Source organism: Chiloscyllium plagiosum, unplaced genomic scaffold (genome assembly GCF_037043375.1).
Source record: "Chiloscyllium plagiosum isolate Xiang-an unplaced genomic scaffold, Cpla_swu_hap1 HiC_scaffold_6, whole genome shotgun sequence".
Classification (NCBI taxonomy): domain Eukaryota; kingdom Metazoa; phylum Chordata; class Chondrichthyes; order Orectolobiformes; family Hemiscylliidae; genus Chiloscyllium; species Chiloscyllium plagiosum.
In genome coordinates this window covers 129,528,855-129,555,131 of record NW_028270144.1, presented here as the reverse complement: position 1 = coordinate 129,555,131, position 26,277 = coordinate 129,528,855, and the positions used below count along the sequence as shown (strand labels likewise).

General features: G+C 40.9%; 1 protein-coding gene across 2 annotated transcripts in view; it reads right to left on the bottom strand.

Annotated features, from left to right (window-relative positions):
• The window catches only part of pgm2l1 (phosphoglucomutase 2-like 1), a 159,197-nt gene that overhangs the window by 94,406 nt on the left and 38,514 nt on the right, over positions 1-26,277 (bottom strand). For both annotated transcript variants that reach the window (XM_043692556.2, XM_043692558.2), the window contains 5 exons: positions 23,486-23,653; positions 9,257-9,363; positions 8,695-8,779; positions 7,241-7,324; positions 345-538 (listed from right to left, as the gene is read on the bottom strand). In XM_043692556.2, the coding sequence (XP_043548491.2) occupies positions 345-538; positions 7,241-7,324; positions 8,695-8,779; positions 9,257-9,363; positions 23,486-23,653 (638 nt within the window). The remainder of the gene's footprint in view (positions 1-344; positions 539-7,240; positions 7,325-8,694; positions 8,780-9,256; positions 9,364-23,485; positions 23,654-26,277) is intronic.

The following is a 26,277-nucleotide window of genomic DNA, read 5'->3' as shown; positions in this document are numbered from 1 at the left end:
TTCACACGGCATCAGGTGGAATTCTGTAATGCCACCCCCTTGTTCAGTAGCCTGCTGACAGCCACTGTCAAGAGTGGAACATGAATGAGACACTGAAATACAATGAAACCAAGGGAACTGTATCACAGCAACACAGTCAGCTAATTAAAAAGAGGATTTAAAATGAAGAGAAAGAAAGAAATGGGGTAGAATTTACAATTAAGATATTAATCAAATTCTGAGACCAATGTTGTACAAGAGACTTTATAAAAAAAGATTACAACATAAAATATAACGATGAATTTCTTCTATTGTGTCTGGTTTAGCACGTGCTCCATACAAAGTAGGAAGTCCTAAGCTCTAACCTGTAGAAGCACAGCTTTTTCAGATCCTCTATGTATAGTGTACAGACTTCATCCAGAGGGTCATGCCGTAAAGGACTAATATCAGGCAATTTCACATTCCATGATTCCTGCCAGGGTTCCAAACTTTCTTCAATATGCTCTAAGATTCTCTTATCATGAGGAGAGCCAATTTGAGCTCCATTTTCCCAGTAAACCTGCCACAAGTGAACAGAAATAACATGTTAAATTTACATTCAGAATTGATAGCATGTTCTTGTTAGAATTTTGACTAATCAGAATATCTGGTTATGGAAAGGAAGGAGGATACTCCTTTCATCTTTCTGCTTTCTAGCAAAGGGCACAGTCACTTCATTGTTATTTGTCTTTGCCCTGACTTTATTTTTAAAGTTTTAGTTTCTTTTCTATCCCATTGTCATCCTCAGGACACTTTTGGTAAAGCCTGAACGAAAGGCAGCTTGAGTGGTGTCAGACTACAGATCAAACTAGATGCTTAGTTTTATATTGATTAATAGCTCTTAAATTTCAGCAATAAATTATGAGTTTTTTTTCCCTGAAGTGACTTTGATGCCAGTTTTTCATAATTTCAGAAATTTCCAGACAGTTTAATGATAAATCAGATAGTTCAGTTCAAGGTCAAATCTGGGAGCAATCAATGTAGTCTTCTTGCAGGCTTGAAGCAACTGCAGTGCTTCATCTTCAGAAATTCCTGCATTTTTACAGCAAAGATATTAATGAAAGCTGGTAATCTATAAATGGATGATGAACCAGCAACTCTAAATAATCAGTTTGCAAAATGCCTACTCCCAATTGTGGTATGGCTACTTATTTGTTTTATTTTTGAAGGTATGAGCATGCTCGTGTTTGGGAGAATGGAGTAAGAAATCTAACTGGGCAGAAGTCGATACTGCAGATGCTGGAGATTGCAGTCAAGATTAAAGTGGTGCTGGAAAACACAGGAGGTCAGGCATTATCAGAGGAGCCTGAAAAGTCTATTTTCATGCTTCTCCGATGCTGCCTGATTGTCAAGATTAAAGCGGTGCTGGAAAAGTACAAAGAAATCTAACCAGCATTACTGAACTTAACTTTTCAAAAACAGCAATTGCTGGAAAATCTCAGCAGATCTAGCAGCAGCCGAGAGAGAAATCAGAGTTAAATATTTCTTGTCCAGTGACTCTTCTTCAAGTTCTGAACCTGAAACGTTAACCGATTTCTCTCCACTGATACTGCTATTCCTACTGAAATTTTCCAGCAATTTCTGTTTTGATTTCTGATTTCCAGCATCCACAACTCTTTCATTGTTTTAAGAAAAAAAATCACATTTTAGTTAAGATCAAATATAGTCTTCAGCTGAAGCAGTGAATAACTGGACTGAGGTCTGCAGAGAGAGAATTCTAAATCTGTACATTCTGTTATCAACCTTAAAAAGACTTTCTATTAATATGGAAATATAATGTGAAGTTGGAAGGAGTAATAACAGCATGACAAGCTTACATACACAGATGATTTAAAATATAAAAGAATATTTTGAAACAAGTGCCAAATAAAGTGTAAAACATCGACATGATCGGAGTTAGTAAATCTTTAAAATTGAATTTCATGGTGTACAGGGTACTCAGTTGTAGAAAGCATGTAGAGGCAGAGGTATTTAAAACTTTTAAAGCAGGGATACATTAACTTTAGATTCTTAATTGAAAACCATGTCATTGGCAGTGCAGAAACATAGGGTTGAGGCCATAATCAAAACAACCATAATCTTATTGAATGGCAGAGCAAGCTCGAGGAATCAAATGGCTCAAAGAATATAGAACATTACAGCACAGTACAGGCCCTTCGGCCCTCGATGTTGCACCAACCTGAAGCCCATCTACCCTATACTATTCCATTTTCATCCATATGTTTATCTAGAATGACCATTCAATTGCCCTTTAAATTCTCGGGTTTACTGTTGTAGGCAGGACATTCCATACCCCTACTACGCTGAGTAAAGAAATTACCTCTGACATCTGTCATATCTATCACCCCTCAATTTAAAGCCATGTCCCCTCAACCTTCTTCTCTCTCACAAAAACAGCCTCAAGTTCCTCATAAGACCTTCACTCCATACCAGGCAACATCCTAGTAAATCTCCTCTGAAACCTTTCCAAAGCTTCCATATCCTCCCTATAATGCGGAGACCAGAACCGTACACAATACTCAAGTGCGGCTGCACCAGAGTTTGTAAAGCTGCAACATGACCTGATGGTTCCAAAACTCATTCCCTCTACCAATAAAAGCTAACACACTGTATGCCTTCTTGACAACCCTATCAACCTAGACGGCAACTTTCAGGGATCTATGTACATGGACACAAAGATCTCTCTGCTCATCTACACCACCAAGAACCTAACCATTAGCCCAGTGCTCTGTATTCCTGTTACTCCTTCCAAAGTGAATCAACACTCACTTTTCCGCATTAAACCTCACTTGCCACCTCTTAGCCCAGCTCTACAGCTTATCTACGTCTCTCTGGAATCCACAACATCCTTCGGCACTATCCACAACTCCACTGACTTTAGTGCCATCCACAAATTTACTAACCTATCCTTCTATGCCCTCATCCAGGTCATTTATAAAAATTAAAAGCAGCAGTGGGCCCAAACAGATCCTTGTGGTACATCACTTAGTAACTGAACTCCAGGATGAACATTTCCCATCATCCACCACCCTCTGTCTTCTTTCAGCTAGCCAATTTCTGATCCAAACCACTAAATCACCTTCAATCCCATGCTTCTGTATTTTGTGCAATAGCCTACCGTGGGAAACCTTATTAAATACTTTACTGAAATCCATATACATCATATCAACTGCTTTACCCTCATCCACCTGTTTGGTCACCTTCTCAAAGAACTCAATAAGGTTTGTGAGGCATGACCTACCCTTCACAAAACCATGCTAACCATCCCTAATCAACTTATTCCTTTCTAGATGATTACAAATCCTCTCTTATAATCCTTTCCAACACTTTACCCACAATCGAAATAAGGCTCACAGGTCTATTATTACCAGGGTTGTATCTACTCCCCTTCTTGAACAAGGGGACAACATTTGCTATCCTGCAGTCTTCTGGCACTATTTCTGTAGACACTAACGACAAAGATCAAATTCATAGGCTCTGCGATATCCTCCCTGGTTTCCCAGAGAATCCTAGGATAAATCCAATCTTGTCCAGGGGGACTTATTTATTTTCACATTTTCCAGAATTGCTAACACCTCCTTGTGAATCTTAATCCCATCTAGTCTAGTAGCCTGTATCTCAGTATTCACCTTGACAACACTGTCGTTTTTCAGTGTGAATGCTGACAAAAAAAATCATTTAGCGCTTCTCCTTGGGCTCCACGCACAACTTTCCATTACTGTCCTTGATTTGTCCTAATCTTACTGTAGTCATTCTTTTATTCCTGATATGCCTATAGAAGGGTTTTCCTTGATCCAACCTGCCAATGACTTCTCATGTCCTTTCCTGGCTCTTAGGTCTTTCCTGGCTAACTTGTAACTCTCAAGTGCCCTAACTGAGCCATCACATCTCATCCTAACATAAGCCTTCTTCTTCCTCTTGACAAGAGATTCAACCACAGCTCCCTCACTCGACCACTTCCTCCCTGCCTGACAGGTGCATACTTATGAAGGACACACAGTAGCTGTTCCTTGAATACGCTCCACATTTCAATTGTGCCCATTTCCTGCAGTTTCATTCGCCATCCTATGCATCTTAAATCTTACCTAAGTGCATCACAATTGCCTTTCCCACAGCTATTACTCTTGCCCTGTAGTATATACCTATTCCTTTCCATCGCTAAAGTAAACATAACCGAATTGTGGTCACTATCACCAAAGTGCTCACCTATCTCCAAATCTACCACCTGGCCTGGTTCATTACCCAGTACCAAATCCAATGTGGCCTCGCCCCCTTGTTGGCCTGTATACATAATGTGTCTGGAAATCCTCCTGCACACACTGGACAAAAACTGACCCATCTAAAGTACTCGAACTATAGTAATTCCAGTCAATATTTGGAAAGTTAAAGTTCCACATAACAACTACCCCGTTACCCTCACTCCTACCCAGAATCATCTTTGCAATCCTTTCCCCTATGTTTCTGTGGATATTTTTATCATGCCCTTAAACTGCTTTAATTATTCTCCACATTGAGGACACTTTGATTACTGTGTGTGTGTGATGTGAAGACTGTACAGTGTCTTCCTCAGTGAAGCTTTCCTAGCATCTCTACTTATTGGCATGATCGAATTATTTTTGGAAGCTCATTAATCTAGATCCTGAAGTTCGCACTCCCTCGCAAATCATCCTCTTCAGTTTGAGTTCATCAGTTTTCTGTACATCTCCTTCTTTCTGTTTCAAAATATAAACCACTAAGATTGCACCTTGGAGTGATCTCATTTAACTGTTGTATCAATATAAAACTCAAACATTTTAACTTTGAAGCATACAAACACAAGTATGTTATTCTATGATCTCCAATTTTTATTTCTGTAATGCTGTAATTTAAGTCTGATTTGAGGAAAGGATCATACTGTACACATCTGATGTAACACAATAATGTAATGTAGTCTGCTCCATATATTACAACCATCCTATAAATCTCGAATTGATTTCTGATTTTTGGTATTACATGGTCACATTCTAAAATTCCAGTTGCAATCTTGTATAGATTCAAAAAATTTATGAAAATAGCATGAAATCTAATCTGCTGTATATTAAGTCTTGGATGTTAATGTGTGGCAAAAGGAGAAGTGGTGTTTTCTTTTATTTCCTCCATTTGTACTTTGCTTATTAGCTGATGGAGGCCACCCAGGAAGAACTAGATGCTGATGTCATGACAACATACTGCCTCCTGGCCTTATCACCTAGTCTAAAAGAGGAGCAGCAAAGAGAATTTTGAAATAAGCTTTATCATGAAGGCATCTGGGTGTATTCAGGATAAAAAGCTATGAACTTGAAGCATCAACACACAAATTAATGTAGAGTAGCAAGAGAATTAAATATTTCCCTGACGCTTGATTGATGTGGAAATGTTAAGCTTTTTTTTAGAAAGCTATGTTTTAGTTGGTTATCAGTTGGTAAAGGAAGGAATCAGACTATAAGACTTTACTTGGACTAGATTTATTCAGAAGTGAAAAATATGCAGGCATATGCATACTCCATGCAGGTGCATAGCCTGCACATAGACCATGACTTGTCAGTAAGTGTCTCTTCATATGTGATCAAAAAACTAGCCAATCCATGCACTCCACCTTGATACACTTATTTTGAATTGATGCGATTAACTATAAAAGGTATTTTGTACAAAAATCAAGAGAATCCACAGACACATCTAAAGTCTTGAAGGAACCTTGACCTATGTAACAAATTCCCACTTAGTGGTAAATAAGAAGTGAGAGGTGATCTTAGAGGTTTACAAAATTATGAGGGGCATGGATAGGGTAAACAGGCAAAGTCTTTTCCCTGGGGTCAGAGTCCAGAACTAGAGGGCATAGGTTTAGGGTGAGAAGGGAAAGATATAAAAGAGACCTACGGGGCAACTTTTTCACGCAGAGGGTGGTACGTGTGTGGAATTAGCTGCCAGAAGAAGTGGTGGAGGCTGGTACAATTGCAACATTTAAAAGGTATTTGGATGGGTATATGAATAAGAAGGGTTTGGAGGGATATGGGCCGGGTGCTGGCAGGTGGGACTTGATTGGGTTGGGATATCTGGTCGGCATGGATGGGTCTGTTTCCATGCTGTCCATCTCTATGACTCTATGTCTCTGGAACCTACAGAAAACTGCCAAAAGGGTGACATCGCCTTTTCTGTTTCTAACTTCAGTCCATACTACCTCAGTAGACGAGTCCTCAAACATCCTTTCTGTCACTGTAATACGGCCCTTGAGTAACAATGCCACCACCCCCCCCATCTTTTCTGTTCTTACTGAAACATCTAAATCTGGGAACCTGCAATAACCATTCCTGTCCCTGCTCTATCCATGTCTCTGAAATGGCCACAACATCGAAGTCCCGGGTACCAACCCATGCTGCAAGTTCACCCACCTTATTCCGGATGCTCCTGGCATTGAAGTAGACACACTTCGAACCACCTTCCTGCTTTCTGGTGCACTCTTGCAACCTTGAAACCTCATTTCTGACCTCACTACTCTCAACCTCCTGGACACTGGAACTACAATTTAGATTCTCATCGCCCTGTTGCATTAGTTTAAACCCTCCCAAAGAGCAATAGCAAACGTCCTCCACGGGCTATTGCTACCCCTCTGGTTCAGGTGTAGATCATTCTGTTTGTAGAGGTTCCACCTACCCCAGAATAATCCCCAATTATCCAGGTATGCGAAACCCTCCCCCTTGCACCATCCCTGTAGCCACGTGTTCAACTCCTCTCTCTCGCCCTATTCCTCGCCTTGCTAGCATGTGGCACGTGTAACAAACCAAAGATAAACAACTCTGTTTGTCCTAGCTCTAAGCTTCCACCCTAGCTCTCTGAAATTCTGCCTTAAGTCCCCATCCCTTTTCCTACCTACGTCATTATTGCCTTGTGGACCACAACTTAGGGCTGCTCATGTTTATAACTGTCAAACCACTGCAAAAACAACAGAAAGACAAAACAGTGTAACACACTCAGCTCAGCAGTTTAATTTCACTGTGCCCAGATGCAGTTGGCAAACTAATCTAGAATCATCTCATCTTTTCTGTTACCATAACAACCAATGATGCAAGATTTGTCTTATTCTGTTTTGACCTTTCATAACTGTAATCCAGAAGGTGGTGTGTAAAACATAATACATCCATGCCAACCACTCCTAAATAGCGCACAAAACACTTTATAAACTGATTAGTCATGCACTTCACTGCACCTTGTATCCGTTGTCTTGCTTAGGATTATGTGACGCAGTAATCATCACACCAGCTGCAACATGAAGCTGCTTAACAGCATATGGCTAAAAAGAAAAAGAAATATCAGTCAATAAATGGCTAGTCCAGTGATTAACTGTACTCCCCTTTTTAATTTATCCCTGATGCTTTCCCACCAAATATAACGCACCAGAAACAATGAGTCATTTGAAGGAAGCAGTAATATAGAATTAATTGTGATTGATCCCTGATGAACACCCTGAAACATCAACTCTTCCTCGCTCTACCTAACTTGCTGAGTATTTTCAGCATTTTCTGTTTTTATTTCAGATTTTAAGGAGCCATCAGATTTTGCTTTTGAGCTTTGAAAGTATTCTGCTTGTGGTCATGAGCCCATTTTGGATTAGTGCATAGAATACCTGACAGCAATTCAGAGGTTGGATAGGAATGGCTCCTATTCTTAGTCCCAGATTGAACACTGCAAATATTAAGCTGCAAGTCAAGGATGTAAAAATGCCATTTGATTCATCAGGCCTGTACATTCACTGTCATGGTTATTCTATCATGAACCTTTACTTTCTCTCACTACCACCACCTACTGATTTCCCTGCTTTAAGAAACAAAATGTTCCTTTGTTTCCTTCCTGGAAGAAAAGATTTTGAATATAATGTTGTTAAGAAGAAATTCAGGAGAAACATCTACCAGGCAGTGATGAGAATGCAAAGCTTGCTTCCATAAGATAGGTAGAAATGAGTTACATAAACAAATTAAAAGGGGAAGCTTGTAAAATACAGGGAGAAAAGATTTGCAAGGTATGTTGATAGGGTGAGATGACAAAGGGTTGAAAAGAAAAGCAGGTGGGCAGGATAAACTGTATGTGGCACAAACACAAAGCAATTAGTTTAGTGGTCGGTTTCTCTGCTCGTGGATTCTGTATTAAAGAAAATATGGGAGAGTTTGTTTATAGAAAGATGGCAGAGTTATGTACATGTTTTTAACAATAAACTATAGCGTCCCAGATCAGATCGTGACATGAGATTTAAAGCGAAACGTCCCCTATGCTGTTCCAACAAGGTGGCTTTGCTACAGAAAATAGTCAATGCAACAATATTTTACATTGAAAAATAAATCACCTGGGCTAAGATTGTCAGTCTAGTGTCAGTTAATAACATGTCATGAGATCACTTCCACTAGGAAGTGGATAACACTGTTCAAAGTGATATAAAAGGAAGTCAGAGCTGGTTGTCTTCTTTCTGACATGGATTAGACTGGAACTGACATTCTGGAAATGTTGCATTTAAACCAATGCGCTATACAATCTCCCACACATTCCAAGTTTGAAGCTTTTCTCCAGAATCTTAAATTGGATTTATTAAGAATGCTTTCTGCTAATCCAGGCTTGACAGCATCAGATAGACAGTCAGATAGATTTACTGTAATCACAATCAATTCTTACCACAAATGGTGTTGGCACATAGGTAGAAAACAGATACACAGGTATATTCTTTCCAAGGAAGACAGCAGCAGTCAACTGGGCAAGTCTATAGCAAATGGTAAGAAAATAATTTTCATATCATTAATCATTAGATCATACTTACTATGCAGATCACAACTTGTCTTAAAAAACCTTCATCCAGATTCAGATAGTCACTCAACATTCCACACAAAAAAAATATAAACTTTAAAGTGGAAACGACACTACAATTATGCACATTACAAGAATAAATTCAGTACTGATAGATTATAAGGGATATGGATTAATGGCAAATAATCAACTCATTGAGTAGGCAGAATTGGCTCCAGGGGCTTAATGACCTAATCGTTTATCCACTTTTGAAATGTGACAGACTAACAACTGCAAATTCTCTTCAAAAATAAAGGAATTTTCAGCTTCTGGATTTCCATTAGGAAAAGAAAACATTGATGCAGTTTAGAGAAATTGTTGTATTGGTTTGACCACTTTCAAGCCTGATTAATAAGGAAATTAAAAAGTTATAGAAATTTTGAACGGCACTTACCTCTTGCTACTACAGCTCGTAGTCTCTTGACCTCGAGTATCATATCCAATCACAACACCTCTGTGTTTCAGGTCTGAGAAACACTTCTCAAGATACTTAAGCAAACCCTGCAAAGGTGAAAACAAGAAACTTTAAACAAACTTCCTCCAAGGAATAAGCTGTAAAATTGAATATAACCTGACCATTTATGAGTTACTAATAGTACTTAAAACCAACTGATGGACTGACATGCAGTACTTGGCCTGTTTACAAAGGACAATACAAGGCTAATAAAAATAAAGATAGACTTATATTATATTTTCCATGACTGCTGGATTTCTCAAAGCACTTTTCAACAAAGGAAACACCTTTGAAGTGTAGCCTGTATTATAGTGTAGGAAACATGGCACCAAGTTCAACATATAGCTAACTCCTACAAACAGCGACACCTAAATAAAGACCAAACTGTTTTGTGATTAGATTAGATTACATTACAGCATGGAAACAGGCCCTTCGGCCCAACAAGTCCACACCGACCCGCCGAAGCGCAACCCACCCATACCCCTTACCTAACACTACTAATTTAGCATGGCCAATTCACCTGACCTGCACATCTTTGGACTGTGGGAGGAAACCGGAGCACCCGGAGGAAACACACGCAGACACGGGGAGAATGTGCAAACTCCACACAGTCAGTCGCCTGAGGCAGGAATTGAACCTGGGTCTCAGGCGCTGTGAGGCAGCAGCGCTATCCGCTGTGCCACCGTGCCGCCCACCATGTTGATAGAGCAATAAGTAAATATTTGACAGGATACCAGGGTTAATTCTTCTGGTCTTCTTTAAAATAGTAGCATGGGATCTCGGGGCCTAGTAGTCGGGGCCTCTATTTAACATCTTATCCAAAAGCACCCCCAATAGTGTGGTACTCTCCTAATATTGCATTTTGATTTTTGTGCTCAAGTCTTGAAGTGCACCTTGAAACCAGAACTTCTCAACTCAATGGAGTGCTCCCACCTAACACACAGCTGACATAATACACTCAAAGCAAATGAAGCTTGACCACAATTACTACTTTACTCTTGTGATATGGTCAATAACATAGATCTATTCTTTTAAAAATCAGCCAGTCACTGATTTACAAAACTCAATCAGAAATCTAACATTCTACCCAAAGTATTTGTTCACGGAGTATATTTCATGCCCTATTTCATATCTGTTACATCTGAATCTCTATTGTCTTTAGGTTATTTAATCATTTGTGTTGAATTTTATGAAAAGCCTTTTGAAAGTTAATGTGCATCATACCATAGGGCTTCCCATAGTCGATACTAGTAGACATGTACAATCATCTCATGCCAACTGCTATCGGCTGTTTTACTGATCTACAGATGGTCATCAAGTGAGCTGTAGAAAATCAATTCTATTATTTGACATGGATGAAAGTCAACCTAACCTAACAACAATGTTGGCTTTGTCTCTTTTGAACTTGGAAACTACATTTCATGTTTGCATAGCATTCCTGCCTCCAGGCCAGGAATCCTGTGCTTGTGGCCAACTCCAGTATTTAATGGCCAAGGAAGGTGCATTTAAAAGCACTTGAAGAAGGGCTTATGCCCGAAACATCGATTCTCCTGTTCCCTGGATGCTGTCTGACCTACTGCGCTTTTCCAGCAACACATTTTCAGCATTTAAAAGCAGCCAAACAGCATAACCATCAACCTACAGAGCTTCCAGCACACACCAATGGTAGGCAGTGAAAGTAGATTTCCTGATCAGACCAGAGAAAAAGAACTTTAGAGCTTCTATCATTACGCACAACTCCAGATGACAACATGCATATAAAAGCTCATGTTGTCACAGCAATTCAAAATTGCCTGAGTGAACTGTAACATCACCACACTACAATGACCAGTTACCATTCTAAGAATGTTTCATTAGTTTCTACTATCTCCATCTTGCCAGTGCCCCTCAAATCTCTTTTCTAGTCACTATCAGTACTCTGGAATAAATGCTGTCTAGTGTTAAGGATTTATTCAATTGTTCCGAGTCATTAGTCTACAATTATAATTATCATTTCATTATTTTTTTCCTGTCGCTGTCCTGGATATTTATTAATATGTTCAATTTGTTCAGACTGTCAGAAATTCAGATTACTGGTTTAAAACGGTCTGGTTTCTGTCTTCCTCTTGAACTAGGTAGTAGGTCAATAGGCAAGTGCATTAAAGCAAACTAGCAAATATGTAAAATGAGGCTTTAAAACTCTAAATTCAGGTAGCTACTCAATACTAAGTCATCATTAACCTGATGCTTCCATATTACTGAGTATATTCTGAAGAGTGAGAAAAGAGAAAGAGATGGTGTTTTGTAATGAAAACTGGTGAACCTCAATTCCTAAAGCACATAAACGTAATCAGCAATTTATCAAAACAAATTGCGGTCATCCCAGGATAGTTGAAACACTGCAACACAAGATAATCAACTGCTCTGACTTCCGCAACCACATATCCTTATCTGATTTGCTATTTGAAAGTGTTCAGTGTTTTGGCATTTAAAAAAAAAATTGCCAACATGTTAGTAAAGTGAAAAATAATGTCACAAGGAGGGAACCTGGTAGTCTGCCTGCTACAGACTTAAAGAAAAGCTCATCAACAAACACTTGTTTACAAGTTTAGGCAAGAGGGTAAGTGGTGGATGTCACAGACTTATAAAGTCAATAGCTTACAGACAGGTGAAGCAAATGGGTAAAATCTTGCCAGAAGGAATAAAATATTGAAAATGTGAGGTTATGCAGTTTGGTTGGAAGAATACAGAAGCTGAACGTTACTTAAATTGAGAAGACGACAGCCAGTTACAGAACAGAAGGATGCAGAATGCTTGTTCTTGAATCATAAAAGCTAGCATCCAAGTTCTGTGGGTAATATGGGAGGCAAGTGGTCTTTATTTCAAAAGAAATGGAATATAAAATTAGGGAAGCTTTCCTAAAATTATACAAGGCACCAGTTAGGCCATAGCTAGAATCCTATGTACAGTTTTGGGTCTCTTATCTAAGGAAAGATCAACTGCCATTGGAGTCAGTGCAGAGAATTAGAATTAGAATCTATAGTGTGGAAACAGGCCCTTCATACCAACAAGTCCACACCTACCCTCCAAAAAGAGTAACCCACCCAGACCCATTCCCCTCCTCTATATTTACCCCTGACTAATACACCTAACACGATGGACAACTTAACATGGCTAAATCACCTGACCTGCACATCTTTGGATTGTGGGAGGAAACTGGAGTACCTAGAGGAAACCCACACAGACACAGGGAGAATGTGCAAACTCCACACAGATAGTCATTCGAAGCTGGAATTGAACCCGGGTCCCTGGCGCTGTGAGGCAGCAGTGCTAACCACTGAGCCACCATGCCACCCCAAGAGACTGTCTGATGAGGACAGGATGAGTAGGCTGGGCGTTTACTTGATGGAATAAAGAAGAATAAGAGGCAACCTAATGGAAATATTCTTAGGGGTCTCGACAGGGTGGATGCGGAAATGCCGTTTCCCTTTGCTCAAGATGGACCGAGGGCATCATCTCAGGATAAGGAGTTGCATACTTAAGACTGAGATTAAGAGGAATTTCTTCTCTCAGTGGGCAGTGTCACACACACACACACACACACAAAATGGATAGACGAAAAGACCTGGTCCTTGTTCGCAGGGTCCACTGAGATAGCACTTTTGGTTTGTCAGGACATGCTGCTCTTTCGACTCTCCTTTTCCAGATACGCTCACTTGCTTATAGAAGGCTCAGTGCGGCCAAACCAAAAGTCAATAGCTTACAGCAACAATAAAACTGGCTACCTTTAGGTCTGAGATACTTTTAATTGCAGAGAAAAGAGATTCAATTGTTTCTGTGAAAACATTTGTACCCTAAGCTGTTTAGTTAACTGGAAACCGATTACATAATTGTCAGGAGGCCTGTGTTAATGACTGGTCACTGGTCTACAGGCTAATCAGTTATTTGTCATAAGCAAAGCTCCACTTGTCCAGATCGTTTGGCGCCAGTTCATCTACAAACTAAGCTTTCATTTTGAACAATCAGCTTTGTAAATAGCACATAGAATGAGTATCAGGTTACTTGCTTTTGAAAATGCATGGTAATCCTTCAAAAACCATTTTTTTCATTTCAGTCCACAATCAGAAATAAAAGAAAATACACTATAAACCTTTTTTTAAAAAAAACAAGAATGTAACATTTACAATTCAGAATTGTCTATATCGAAGGAGCATTTAAAGATTACAAGAGCTCTACACTTAGTTCAGTTTAAAAACAAAAATCTTTCAAAAAGGGGCAAAAAGGTGTGAAGGCATTTGGGGGAAATCAGCATATATGGTGTTAGGTCATGGATCAGCCATGATCTCACTGCATAAAGGAAGATTCAAGGAGTGAAGTGGCCTCCTCCCATCCCCATGTTCATGAACCTCCTAGAATTTGCTGTTTTTAAGAAGTTCCTCGCCTCTGACAGACAGGGGGTCAGGGATGTCTTTCTTCTTGTCCACATTCTGCACTAAAAAGTCCAGGTTGAATCAGGCAAACTTTTGAGTCCACGCTCTCTATCTTGTGCTGTATCCTTCTCAGATCAAACTCACTTCTATAATGACTCCTAGCACCTGCTGTAGCCAAAACATAATCCTTGCCTTGAAGGCTGGGCCTTAAAACAAGTACAGGCTACCCTATACCCATTCTAGTCTCTTACTATTTTGTATCCTCTACTCAGGTGGTCAACTAACTCATCAGCACGCTTAAATGGCTGCAACATGCAACCAAAGATAAGTGAGCACAGAGTTTGTCTACATTAGAAGCAAATGGATATGGATTAATTGCACATTGTTATCCTTGACCTTTTCTCAGGTGCTATCGAATTTCTACCCAAAGGTTCCACAAAAGAAACTCTGGAAATATCTTTTCAGGGTTCGATTCAGGATGCCCTCAAGATCTTCTCAAAATTCACTAACACTCAATTAGAGGCCCTCGTCTTGGGATTGTTGTGATAGGATGTCCTCCCACACACTACTTCAAATGCTCAGTGCTATGATTTCTCTCCATCTTAATTTGTACATTTCTGGACCACAAACTCAACAGACCCACACTTCTTTAGACAGACTGTGTCACATCAGCACTGCTGTCTGCTGATATGCTGACCACATCCATCTTCTTTACAGGGGACAGAAAGTAAATACTAACTGATTGGACACCAGTGGCAACTGCTAATCATGCTCCAGTCACAGCCTTAATGTTCAAGAGGTATTCGCAAAGAGGAGGAAATTCCCATTACTAAGTTTACAAATACTCAACATTAGAGGTTAACGCGATCACATTTAGCATTTCATTGTTTTAGGTAATATTTTCAAATCAAGCTAAAGGCCACATATTTCGCCAAACTACCCCAGTAGTTTTTAAGAAACATAGGAAATAGGAGCAGCAGTCGGTCATTCAGCCTGTTGAGCCCACTTCATCATTCAATATGATCAGAGTTGAACCTCTATCTTGATACCATACACCCATTCCCTTCCTCACCTCTCAACACCTTTAGCCTATGAAATCTATTCCTTTCTTAAAGATATTTGGACTTGGCTTCCTCAGCATTCTATGGTAAAGAATTCTACAGGTTCACCAACCTCTGAGCAAACAAACTTCTCATCTCAGTCTGAAATGGCCTACCCCATATCCTGAGACCATGACCCCTTCATCTGGAACTCCGGGGGATTCTGGGTAATCCAAGATGGAGGACAGGAACATTTTCTGGCCGTAAGAGCTGCTCCTTATTTGAGGTATTTTAGGTGTTGGAAGGGATTTCCTCAAATTCCAGGAGCAGCAATTACTGTTTTATATGCTGTTGCATTGTTTTGGAACTTCGGGGAAAAAAGTCAAAACAGCAGCAGATTAAAAGGGAGAAGAGCAGACAAAGGAAGCACATGGTGAGGACAGTGCAGAAGAGAGAGAGAGAGAGAGAGAGAGAGAGAGAGAGAGAGAGAGAGAACCTGCACAGTTACTGCCTTTGAATTCGTGTATCGCTAGACATCGGAGAGCATCTGGGAAAATTAACACACAGTGAATTTCACAACTAATCTTGGACGAACCTGTTGGGTGAAGTTCACAGAACAGAATCAGATAAGTTAATTGTTGTCTTAAGTCTGTCCATGAGAAAGGCTGCAGTAGTGAGTATAGTGGATTCTTTCTTGATTATATGTTTTGGAGATAAGTCTCTTGATTAAACTTAAAATATAAGTCATCACTATTAATTTAACCTGGGGCAGTGTTTGTAGAGGAATAAGACGGTGTTATTTTCTGGGTCTGTAGATTGTGAAGGAGCAAAAATGGCCTTTGCAGTGATATGTACTTCTTGTCAGATGTGGGAGTTTAAAGAGAGTTTAAGGGTTACTGCGGATTATATCTGCCATAAATGCTGTTGGATGTGAGTCTTATCAGATCGAGTGAATCGGTTGGAGAGACAGATAGAAGCGATGAGGAATTTGCAACAGCAACAGTATGTGATGGATGGCAGTTATAAGAAGGGGGGAAAGTCTCAGATACAGTCACACAGATGGGTTAACTCCAGGAAGGGAGAGAGAGGTCGGCACCTAGGGCAGGAGTCTTTTGTGGATATACCCATTTCAAACAGGTATGCTATTTTGGAAAATGTAGGGGTGATGGATTCTCAGGGGAACGTAGCACGAACAGCCAAGTTTCTGGTATTGAGACTGGCTCTAAAGCAACGAGGGATACGTTGTCTTCCAAGAGATCAATTGTGTTAGGGGATTCTGTAGTCAGAGGTACAGACAGACGTTTCTGTGGCCAGCAGAGAAAAAGCAGAATGATGTGTTTTTTCCCTGGTGCCAGGATCAAGGATGTCTCAGAGACGGTGCAGAATGTTCTCACGGGGGAGAGGGGCCAGGAGGAGGTCATTGTCTACATTGGAACCAACGACATTGGAAGGGAAAAGGTTGAGACTCTGAAGGGAGATTACAGAGAGTTAGGCAGAAATTTAAAAAGGAGGTCCTCAAGAGTAGTAATATCTGGATTACTCCCAGTGCTACGAGCTGGTGAGGGCAGGAATAGGAGGATAGAGCAGATGAATGCATGGCTGAGGAGCCTGCGTATAGGAGAAGGATTCACGTTTTTGGATGATTGGAATCTCTTTTGGGGTAGAAGTAACCTCTACAAGGAGGATGGATTACACCTGAATTGGAACGGGGCTAATATACTGGCAGGGAAATTTGCTAGAGCTGCTCAGGAAGATTTAAACTAGTAAGGTGTGGGGGATGGGAACCAGGGAGATAGTGAGGAAAGAGATCGATCTGAGACGGGTACAGCTGAGAACAGAAGTGAGTCAAACAGGGCAGGCAGGGACAAGGTAGGACTAATAAATTAAACTGCATTTATTTCAATGCAAGGGGCCTAACAGGGAAGGCAGATGAACTCAGGGCATGGTCAGGAACATGGGACTGGGATATCAGCAATTACGGAAACATGGCTCAGGGATGGGCAGGACTGGCAGCTTAATGTTCCAGGATACAAATGCTACAGGAAGGATAGAAAGGGAGGCAAGAGAGGAGCGACACGGTGGCACAGTGGTTAGCACTGCTGCCTCACAGCGCCCGAGACACGGGTTCAATTCCCACCTCAGACGACTGTCTGTGTGGAGTCTGCATGTCTCCCCATGTCCTCCGGGTCTCTGGTTTCCTCCCACAGTCCAAAGATGTCCAGGTCAGGTGAATTGGCCATGCTAAATTGCCCGTAGTGTTAGGTAAGGGGTAAATGTAGGGGCATGGGTGGGTTGCGCTTTGGCGGGTCCGTGTGGACTTGTTGGGCCGAAGGGCCTGTTTCCACGCTGTAATCTAATCTAATTGTAGAGATTTCACAGGTTTGAAAAAAGGAGGGGGGAGTGACATTTTTGATAAGGGATAGCATTACAGCTGTGTTGAGGGAGGATATTCCCGGAAATACATCCAAGGAAGTTATGTTGGTGGAACTGAGAAATAACAAAGGGATGATCACCTTATTGGGATTGTATTATAGACCCCCCAATAGTCAGAGGGAAATTGAGAAACAAACTTGTGGTAGGGGATTTTAAATTTCCAAACATCGACTGGGACTGCCATTGTGTTAAAGGTTTAGATGGAGAGGAATTTGTTAAGTGTGTACAAGACAATTTTCTGATTCAGTAGGTGGATGTACCTACTAGAGAAGGTGCAAAACTTGACCTACTCTTGGGAAATAAGGCAGGGCAGGTGACTGAGGTGTCAGTAGGGGAGCACTTGGGGCCAGCGACCATAATTCTATTTGTTTTAAAATAGTGATGGAAAAGGATCTAATAGTTGAAGTCCTAAATTGGAGAAAGGCCAATTTTGACGGTATTAGGCAAGAACTTTCAAAAGCTGATTGGAGGCAGATGTTCGCAGATAAAGGGACGGCTGGAAAATGGGAAGCCTTCAGAAATGAGCTAACAAGAATCCAGAGAAAGTATATTCCTGTCAGGGTGAAAGGGAAGGCTGGTAGGTATAGGGAATGCTGGATGACTAAAGAATTTGAGGGTTTGGGTAAGAAAAAGAAGGAAGCATATGTCAGGTATAGACAGGATAGATCGAGTGAATCCTTCGAAGAGTGTAAAGGCAGTAGGAGTATACTTAAGAGGGAAATCAGGAGGGCAAAACGGGACATGAGATAGCTTTGACAAATAGAATTAAGGAGAATCCAAAGGGCTTTTACAAATATATTAAGGACAAAAGGGTAACTAGGGAGAGAATAGGGCCCCTCAAAGATCAGCAAGGCGGCCTTTGTGTGGAGCCACAGAAAATGGGGGAGACACTAAAATGAATATTTTGCATCAGTATAAGCTAGAGAAGTGATTGCTGGGCCTCTTGCTGAGATATTTGTATCATTGATAGTCACAGGTGAGGTGCCAGAACACTGGAGGTTGGCAAACATGGTGCCACTATTTAAGAAGGGTGGTAAAGACAAGCCAGGGAACTATAGACTGGTGAGCCTGACCTCAGTGGTGGGCACGTTGTTGGAGGGAATCCTGAGGGACAGGATGTACACGTATTTGGAAAGGCAAGGACTGATTCGGGATAGTCAACATGGCTTTGTGCGTGGGAAATCATGTCTCACAAACTTGACTGAGTTTTTTGAAGAAGTAACAAAGAAGATTGATGAAGCAGAGCAGTAGATGTGATCTATATGGATTACAGTAAGACGTTTGACAAGGTTCCCCATGGGAGACTGATTAGCAAGGTTAGATCTCATGGAATACAGAGAGAACTAGCCATTTGGATACAGAACTGGCTCAAAGGTAGAAGACAGAGGGTGGTGGTGGAGGGTTGTTTTTCAGACTGGAGGCCTGTGACAAGTGGAGTGCCACAAGGATCAGTGCTGGGTCCACTACTTTTTGTCATTTACATAAATGATTTGGATGCGAGCATAAGAGGTACAGTTAGTAAGTTTGCAGATGACACCAAAATTGGAGGTGTAGTGGACAGCGAAGAGGGTTACCTCAGATTATAACATGATCTGGACCAGATGGGCCAACGGGCTGAGAAGTGGCAGATGGAGTTTAATTCAGATAAATGCGCGATGCTGCATTTTGGGAAATCAAATCTTAGCAGGACTTATACACTTAATGGGAAGGTCCTAGGGAGTGTTGCTGAACAAAGAGACCTTGGAGTGCAGGTTCATAGCTCCTTGAAAGTGGAATCGCAGGTAGATAGGATAGTAAAGGCGGCATTTGGTATGCTTTCCTTTATTGGTCAGAGTATTGAGTACAGGAGTTGGGAGGTCATGTTGCGGTTGTACAGGACATTGGTTAGGCCACTGTTGGAATATTGCGTGCAATTCTGGTCTCCTTCCTATCGGAAAGATGTTGTGAAACTTGAAAGGGTTCAGAAAAGACTTACAAGGATGTTGCCAGGGTTGGAGGATCTGAGCTACAGGGAGAGGCTGTACAGGCTGGGGCTGTTTTCCCTGGAGGATCGGAGGTGGAGGGGTGACCTTATAGAGGTTTACAAAATCATGAGGTGCATGGATAGGGTAAATAGGCAAAGTCTTTTCCCTGGGGTCGGGGAGTCCAGAACTAGAGGGCATAGGTTTAGGGTGAGAGGGGAAAGATATAAAAGAGACCTAAGGGGCAACCTTTTCACGCAGAGGGTGTTACGTGTATGGAATGAGCTGCCAGAGGAAGTGGTGGAGGCTAGTACAATTGCAACATTTAAGAGGCATTTGGATGGGTATATGAATAGGAAGCGTTTGGAGGGATATGGGCCAGGTGCTGGCAGGTGGGACTAGATTGGGTTGGGATGTCTGGTCGGCATGGGCAGGTTGGACCGAAGGCTCTGTTTCCATGCTGTACATCTCTGCTCTACGCCTGTGGAAACAGTATTCCTGCATCCAGTTTGCCCAACTCCAACAATGAGATTTCCACTCATTTTCCCAAATCCAAGTTAATACAGGCTCAGTTGGCCCAATCTCTCCTCATGTGACAAACTTGCCAACACAGAAACCAGTCTGGTAAACCTTTGTCTTCCTCAGTGCTTGCTGCACCTACATGATCCCTTTTAATGACTGTGTACAGAACCCTTTGCACGTCAACTTTTCAAATCTAATCACCATTTCAATAATATAGTACTATTCTATTTTAGTACCACAGAGGGCAACGTCTCACTTATCCACATTATAGAGCATCCACTATAAACGTGCTCACTCAATCAACTTGAAGAGTCTTTAACATTCACAATCCCATCTAATTTTGTATCATTAACAAATATGAAAAAGACTCCCAATTCATATAATTGATATATATTGTGAATAACTGGGACCCAAGTATCGGTCCCTGCTGTAGACCACTCATCACAGTCTTCCATCTTGAAAACAAACTATTTACTCCTTTTTCCTGCCTGCTGATCAATACTCAATCCATTTTCTCTCAATTCATTAAATCCTGGTATTTTCAGTACGTTGTAAGATGTTCTAAGATTTGCAAGAAAGCATATGATAGCAGGTTATTTGAAGTTTTCCTCTGGTATCGAGTTCCCAATCTCCTCTCGGTCTAATAAGTTTGACACTTCTCGGTTTGACATTAGGACAGGCAATTCTGGAGATCCATGAACATTTCTGAAAGCAGTAACCTGTCTGAGGTTTCTTTCCTTTAAATTGATCAGTAACCCATTGTGGTTATTTGCCATTAACTGTAGATCAAAAAAAAAGGTGTAAAAACAAGGACTGCAGATGCTGGAAATGCACAGGTCAGGCAGCATCCGAGGAGCAGGAAAATCGACGTTTCGGGCAAAAAGCCCTTCATCAGAAATGACCAAAAAAAAGGTGTAACAAGAAAACAAATTGTATCTTGTTTTGCACTCACCCAACCATAAATCATATAAAAATATCAAGATCGGATTTCACGATGCTAACTGCAAGGCTGAATAGGCTTTCACAGCAAAGCCACATTTCGTAAACATTACATGATTATTCCAGGGAAATTGAAGGAGAGAGAAGAAACAATATCGTAACTTCCACTTGGTCACCTTATTAACAAGCCCAATTGATCTTCTCGAACATGAAATTTAAAGGAGTGTTTACATTTTTAAAAATTGTATCTGTATTGCAGATTTTTAAAATTCTTCACTTATCTGGATCTTTCTTGTGTAGTTCAACAGTTCCTTACGCTTTTCAGTTTCTCACCCATTCCTTACTCAGAAGCCTAGACAAAATTTAACAATCTATCATACAAAAACACATTGAAGTTGTGCGTCTTGTCCACACCTGTTGGCCAAAAGCTTTTTTTAAAATTTATGTGTTCATGGAATGTGGATATCACTAACTGGGTCAGCATTTACTGCTCATCCCGAATTGCTCTAGAGAAGATGGTGATGAATCATCTTCTTGAACTGCTGCAGCCCATTTGACATAGAACCACCCGCTGTGCTGTTAGGGACAAAGGGTTCATGATATATTAATACCTGGAACAGAAGTCAACAAAATCATGTATAGCGTTTTAGTGTTATTTTTATTTTGATGTTGTGTAGGTCAGGAAAAGTAGTTTTTGTTTCATTTAGAGTTCTGAGAGTGGTGCCTGAAGTGTTGTTTACATACATTTAGATGAAGTTTCAAAGAAATCCTTCAAGTGAATACCTCATTGCATTTGAAAACAGAGAAGAGGGAAAACAAACTGAGCTGCTGCCTAGAAACAAAGTGCTCAACGGTATAGGGGGACAGAGACAAACAGTTATGTACACAGAAAAAGCTACAAAAACCCAGCAGACCTGGCAGCATATATGGAGAAAGAAGCAGTTAACATGAAGTCCTGGTTAACAGAAGCAGTTAACATGAAGTCTTCTTCTGATGACACATACAGTTCCCCTTAGAAGTTCAGCAAGTGAGAGGATTTCTTTCAAAGAGAATGCATTTGAAAATTTATTTTAGAGAAGAAAGGCCTGTATCATCAGCAGCACAGTTTATACTCTTAAAGAAAGAAATTCCAGGAAAAGGAGTGGAAGAGGTGTTTAAAGGAACAATTCAGCCATATTAGCAGTCTGTTCAAAAGGGTGTCGGAGCAATATTTACGAAAGATGTTAGCAACGAGTGTCGAGGCTTGCTGGAAATAAACAATGCTCAATTGGCATGGCTGTACTAAGAGCTTTCAAAGTGGAAACAGGGTGAACCTTCGTTATGATCCATGGAGCAGCAAGGTTCTTGTTGATGAAAAGAGGATTGAAATCATTATTTCCCATATTTGTAATAAAATTAAAACTGTTTCAACTAGTTTTTAGTAGAGTGTAAGATGGTTTGTTCTTTTTAATGTGTAATGACCTTTTGAATGTGTTCAGTAGATGACCACCATGGCAACCAAGCTGCAAAATTAAAACTAACTATCTATCAAGCCAGGTCAGTAAAATAGTTAGTTAATGTGGACAAAGCCATGTATAGCTTTAAATTTAATTTGTGTTAAGAGGAGACATAACCTTAGTTTCATTCGAGTTCAGAGAGCGATGACAGGTTGTCTTGAAAGTGGTTTATATCAATTTAAATGGGGATTGAAAAATAAAGCCTCTTGAGAATTTTACTCAGTACTTTAGAAAATAAAGTAGAGGAGAGAGGAAAATAAACTGGGCTGTTGGTATCATATGGCAGAATGAGATGGAGGCAGAAAAGTTATTTTAAAAAGACAGAACCATTGGAAGGTTGTGTCTCGGCTCCTCTCAGAGAAAAGCTGGTCAGAGAGATGTCCTGTAACATCAGCAGTACAGTTAATCAGTCTCTAAAACAAACAAACAAACAAACAAACAGTCAGACAGAGGAAAAGTTGTCCCAAGTGACCCAGAAGTCAGTAAGAGAAAAGCTCCAGAAACAAATGGCTTCAGAAGAAATATACCTTACAGGCTGCTGAACGTATAAGTTTAAGGAACACGTGCTGAGGAGTAAGTGAGCTGCATTAGCAGCTTGTTCATGGAAACATTAACTGAAGAAGATTGCGTTGAATGAATGCAGATGTTTGTCAGAAAAAAAAACCTTGTAGAGCTGTGCCCACTGAGCGAGAAACTTTAAAATGGAAACAGTGTGACCCTTCACTGAGGTTTGTGTATCTGAAAGGTTGTTGAAGATAGCAGTTGAACCTTGATTTCTGGATTTTAAAATAAAGACTGTTTCAAATAGTTTATTTTCCTTGTGTGAGAGAAAACCTTGATGCACTTTCAGCTAAATATACTTCAGCTGTCTCGTGATAATGTTTCATTACTAACCACCATGATTCCTAAATGCAAAAGACAACTTATGGTTTTGGATGTAGGTTTGCTCACTGAACTGGAAGGTTCATTTTCAGACATTTCGTCACCATACCAGGTAACATCTTCAGTTGGCCTCCAGACGAAGCACTGCTGGTGTTTCCTGAATTATATTTATATGTTTGGGTTTCCTTGGGTTAGTAATGTCATTTCCTGTGGTGAACAATTTCAAAGAACAGGGAATGATATCACCAACCGAAGGAAACCCAAACATATAAACAAAATGCAGGAAACACCAGCAGTGCTTTGGTTAGAGGCCCACTGAAATTGTTACCTGGTATGGTGACAAAACATCTGAAAATGAACCTTCCAGCTCAGCAAGCAAGCCTACATGCAGAACCTCAACCTACACTGCAAATCTTCTTAAAACTTGCTAATAACTTATGGTCTATCAAAGCTAGGCTTCATTCTAGAATCTGACCCAAAAGCTCACCTGAGTAGATTGTATGATTGTCAGGTCGTTAATGTAGGAGAAACCAGCACCCATGGAAGACCGCAGCCCCGCAGTCCCAAATGTCATTCTGCAGCACAGGCGATCACGCAATTCTTTCTTCTTCCCATCGCGTAGCATTTTCTCAATCTCAGCTTTGGTCTTCGGATTCTGGGGACAAGAAAAGATGTTTTCAAATCCACTTCTAGATAAGAAGAACAATATAGCAAAAAGCTATTAGTAAAAGCTTTTTTCTTTCCAAATTAACAAAAATAAGTTATCTGCCTCAGTACCACACAGCTACAACTATGTAGAAGTGTAGCTCACTGATCATTCATGTAGTATTTAAAGATAACTGTTGTAGAAGATCATTTTAAAATAGATTAAGAGGGATTTAAAATGGTGAAAGTATGCCAGCATGCTCGGTTAACAACTGCGAGACAGCCAAAAATACCAGTTTTCAAAAAGGTCTTTGCTTAGACAGAAAATGGTAACTATTCCGATCAAGAAGCCTTGCCCATCCCAAGGGATGTAGGACTGGAGGAAGGCAAGTTTGACAAACAAATAGGGCAACAAATATGCTAGTAGACCGAAATAAAAGCAGAATTCTGTGGATCCTAGAAATCTGAAATAAAAACAAGGTGCTGGAAATACTCAACAGGTCTGGCATCATCTGTTATCACCAGTAGAGAAGCTACTGGGAAAAGTTCAGAGGGATAGAATTAAATCTTCACTTGAAGAGGCAAGGATTAAACGAAGGACAGTCAACACGGCTTTGTCAAGACCTGTCAGACTGGGAAGTCAACGATTGGGGCATTAAATTTAAAGGTTAAAACGTGCAGGAGGTTTAGAAGGATTTCTTTCACCCAGAGGGTGATGGTATCTGGAACTCATTGCCTGAAAAATGATGGTAGAAGCAGGAAGAAAAAGAAGGAAGCATATGTAAGGTACAGACAGGATAGATCGGGTGAATCCTTAGAAGGGAATAAAGGCAGTAGGAGTATATTTAAGAGGGAAATCAGGAGGGCAAAACGGGGACATAAGATAGCTTTGGCAAATAGAATTAAGGAAAATCCAAAGGGTTTTTACAAATACACTAAGAACAAAAGGGTAACTAGGGAGAGAATAGGGCCCTTCAAAGATCAGCAAGGTGGCCTTTGTGTGGAGCCGCAGAAAATTGGGGGAGATACTAAACAAGCTTTTTGCATCAGTATTTACTGTGGAAAAGGATATGGAAGATATAGACTGTAGGGAAATTAGATTAGATTAGATTACATTACATTACAGCGTGGAAACAGGCCCTTCGGCCCAACAAGTCCACACCGACCCGCCGAAGCACAACTCACCCATGCCTCTACATTTACCCCTTACCTAACACTACGGGCAATTTAGCATGGCCAATTCACCTGACCTGCACATCTTTGGACTGTGGGAGGAAACCGGAGCACCCGGAGGAAACCCACGCAGACACGGGGAGAACGTGCAAACTCCACACAGTCAGTCGCCTGAGGCGGGAATTGAACCCGGGTCTCAGGCGCTGTGAGGCAGCAGTGCTAACCACTGTGCCACCGTGCCGCCCACAAATAGATGGTGACATCTTGCAAAATGTCCATATTACAGAGGAGGAAGTGCTGGATGTCTTGAAACACAAAGGTGGATAAATCCCCAGGACCTGATCACGTGTACCCGAGAACTCTGTGGGAAGCTAGAGAAGTGATTGCTGGGCCTCTTGCTGAGATATTTGTATCATCGATAGTCACGGGTAAGGTGCCAGAAGACTGGAGGTTGGCTAATGTGGTGCCACTGTTTAAGACGGGTGATAAGGACAAGCCAGGAAACTATAGACCAGTGAGCCTGACCTCGGTGGTGGGCAAGTTGTTGGAGGGAATCCTGAGGGACAGGATGTACATGTATTTAGAAAAGGCAAGGACTGATTAGGGATAGTCAACATGGCTTTGTGCGTTGGAAATCATGTCTCACAAACTTGATTGAGTTTTTTGAAGAAGTAACAGAGCGGGAGATGTGATCTATATGGACTTCAGTAAGGCGTCGACAAGGTCCCCATGGGAGACTGGTTAGCATGGTTAGATCTCACGGAATACAGAGAGAACTAACCATTTGGATACCGAACTGGCTCAAAAGTAGAAGACAGAGGGTGGTGGTGGAGGGTTGTTTTTCAGACTGGAGGCCTGGGACAAGTGGAGTGCCACAAGGATCAGTGCTGGGTCCACTACCTTTTTTCATTTACATAAATGATTTGGATGTGAGCATAAGAGTAAGTTTGCAGATGAGACCAAAATTGGAGGTGTAGTGGACAGCGAAGAAGGTTACCTCAGATTACACAGGATCTTGATCAGATTGGCCAGTGAGCTGAGAAGTGGCAGATGGAGTTTAATTCAGATAAATGCGGGGTGCTGCATTTTGGGAAAGCAAATCTTAGCAGGACTTATACATTTAATGGTAAGGTCCTAGGGAGTGTTGCTGAACAAAGAGACCTTGGAATGCAGGTTCATAACTCCTTGAAAGTGGAGTCGCAGGTAGATAGGATAATGAAGAAAGCGTTTGGTATGCTTCCTTTTATTGGTCAGAGTCTTGAGTACAGGAGTTGGGAGGTCATTTTGCAGCTGTACAGGACATTGGTTAGGCCACTGTTGGAATATTGCATGTAATTCTGGTCTCCTTCCTATCGGAAGGATGTTGTGAAACTTGAAAGGTTTCAGAAAAGATTTACAAGGATGTTACCAGGATTGGAGGAGTTAAGCTCTAGGGAGAGGCTGAACAGGCTGAGGCCAATT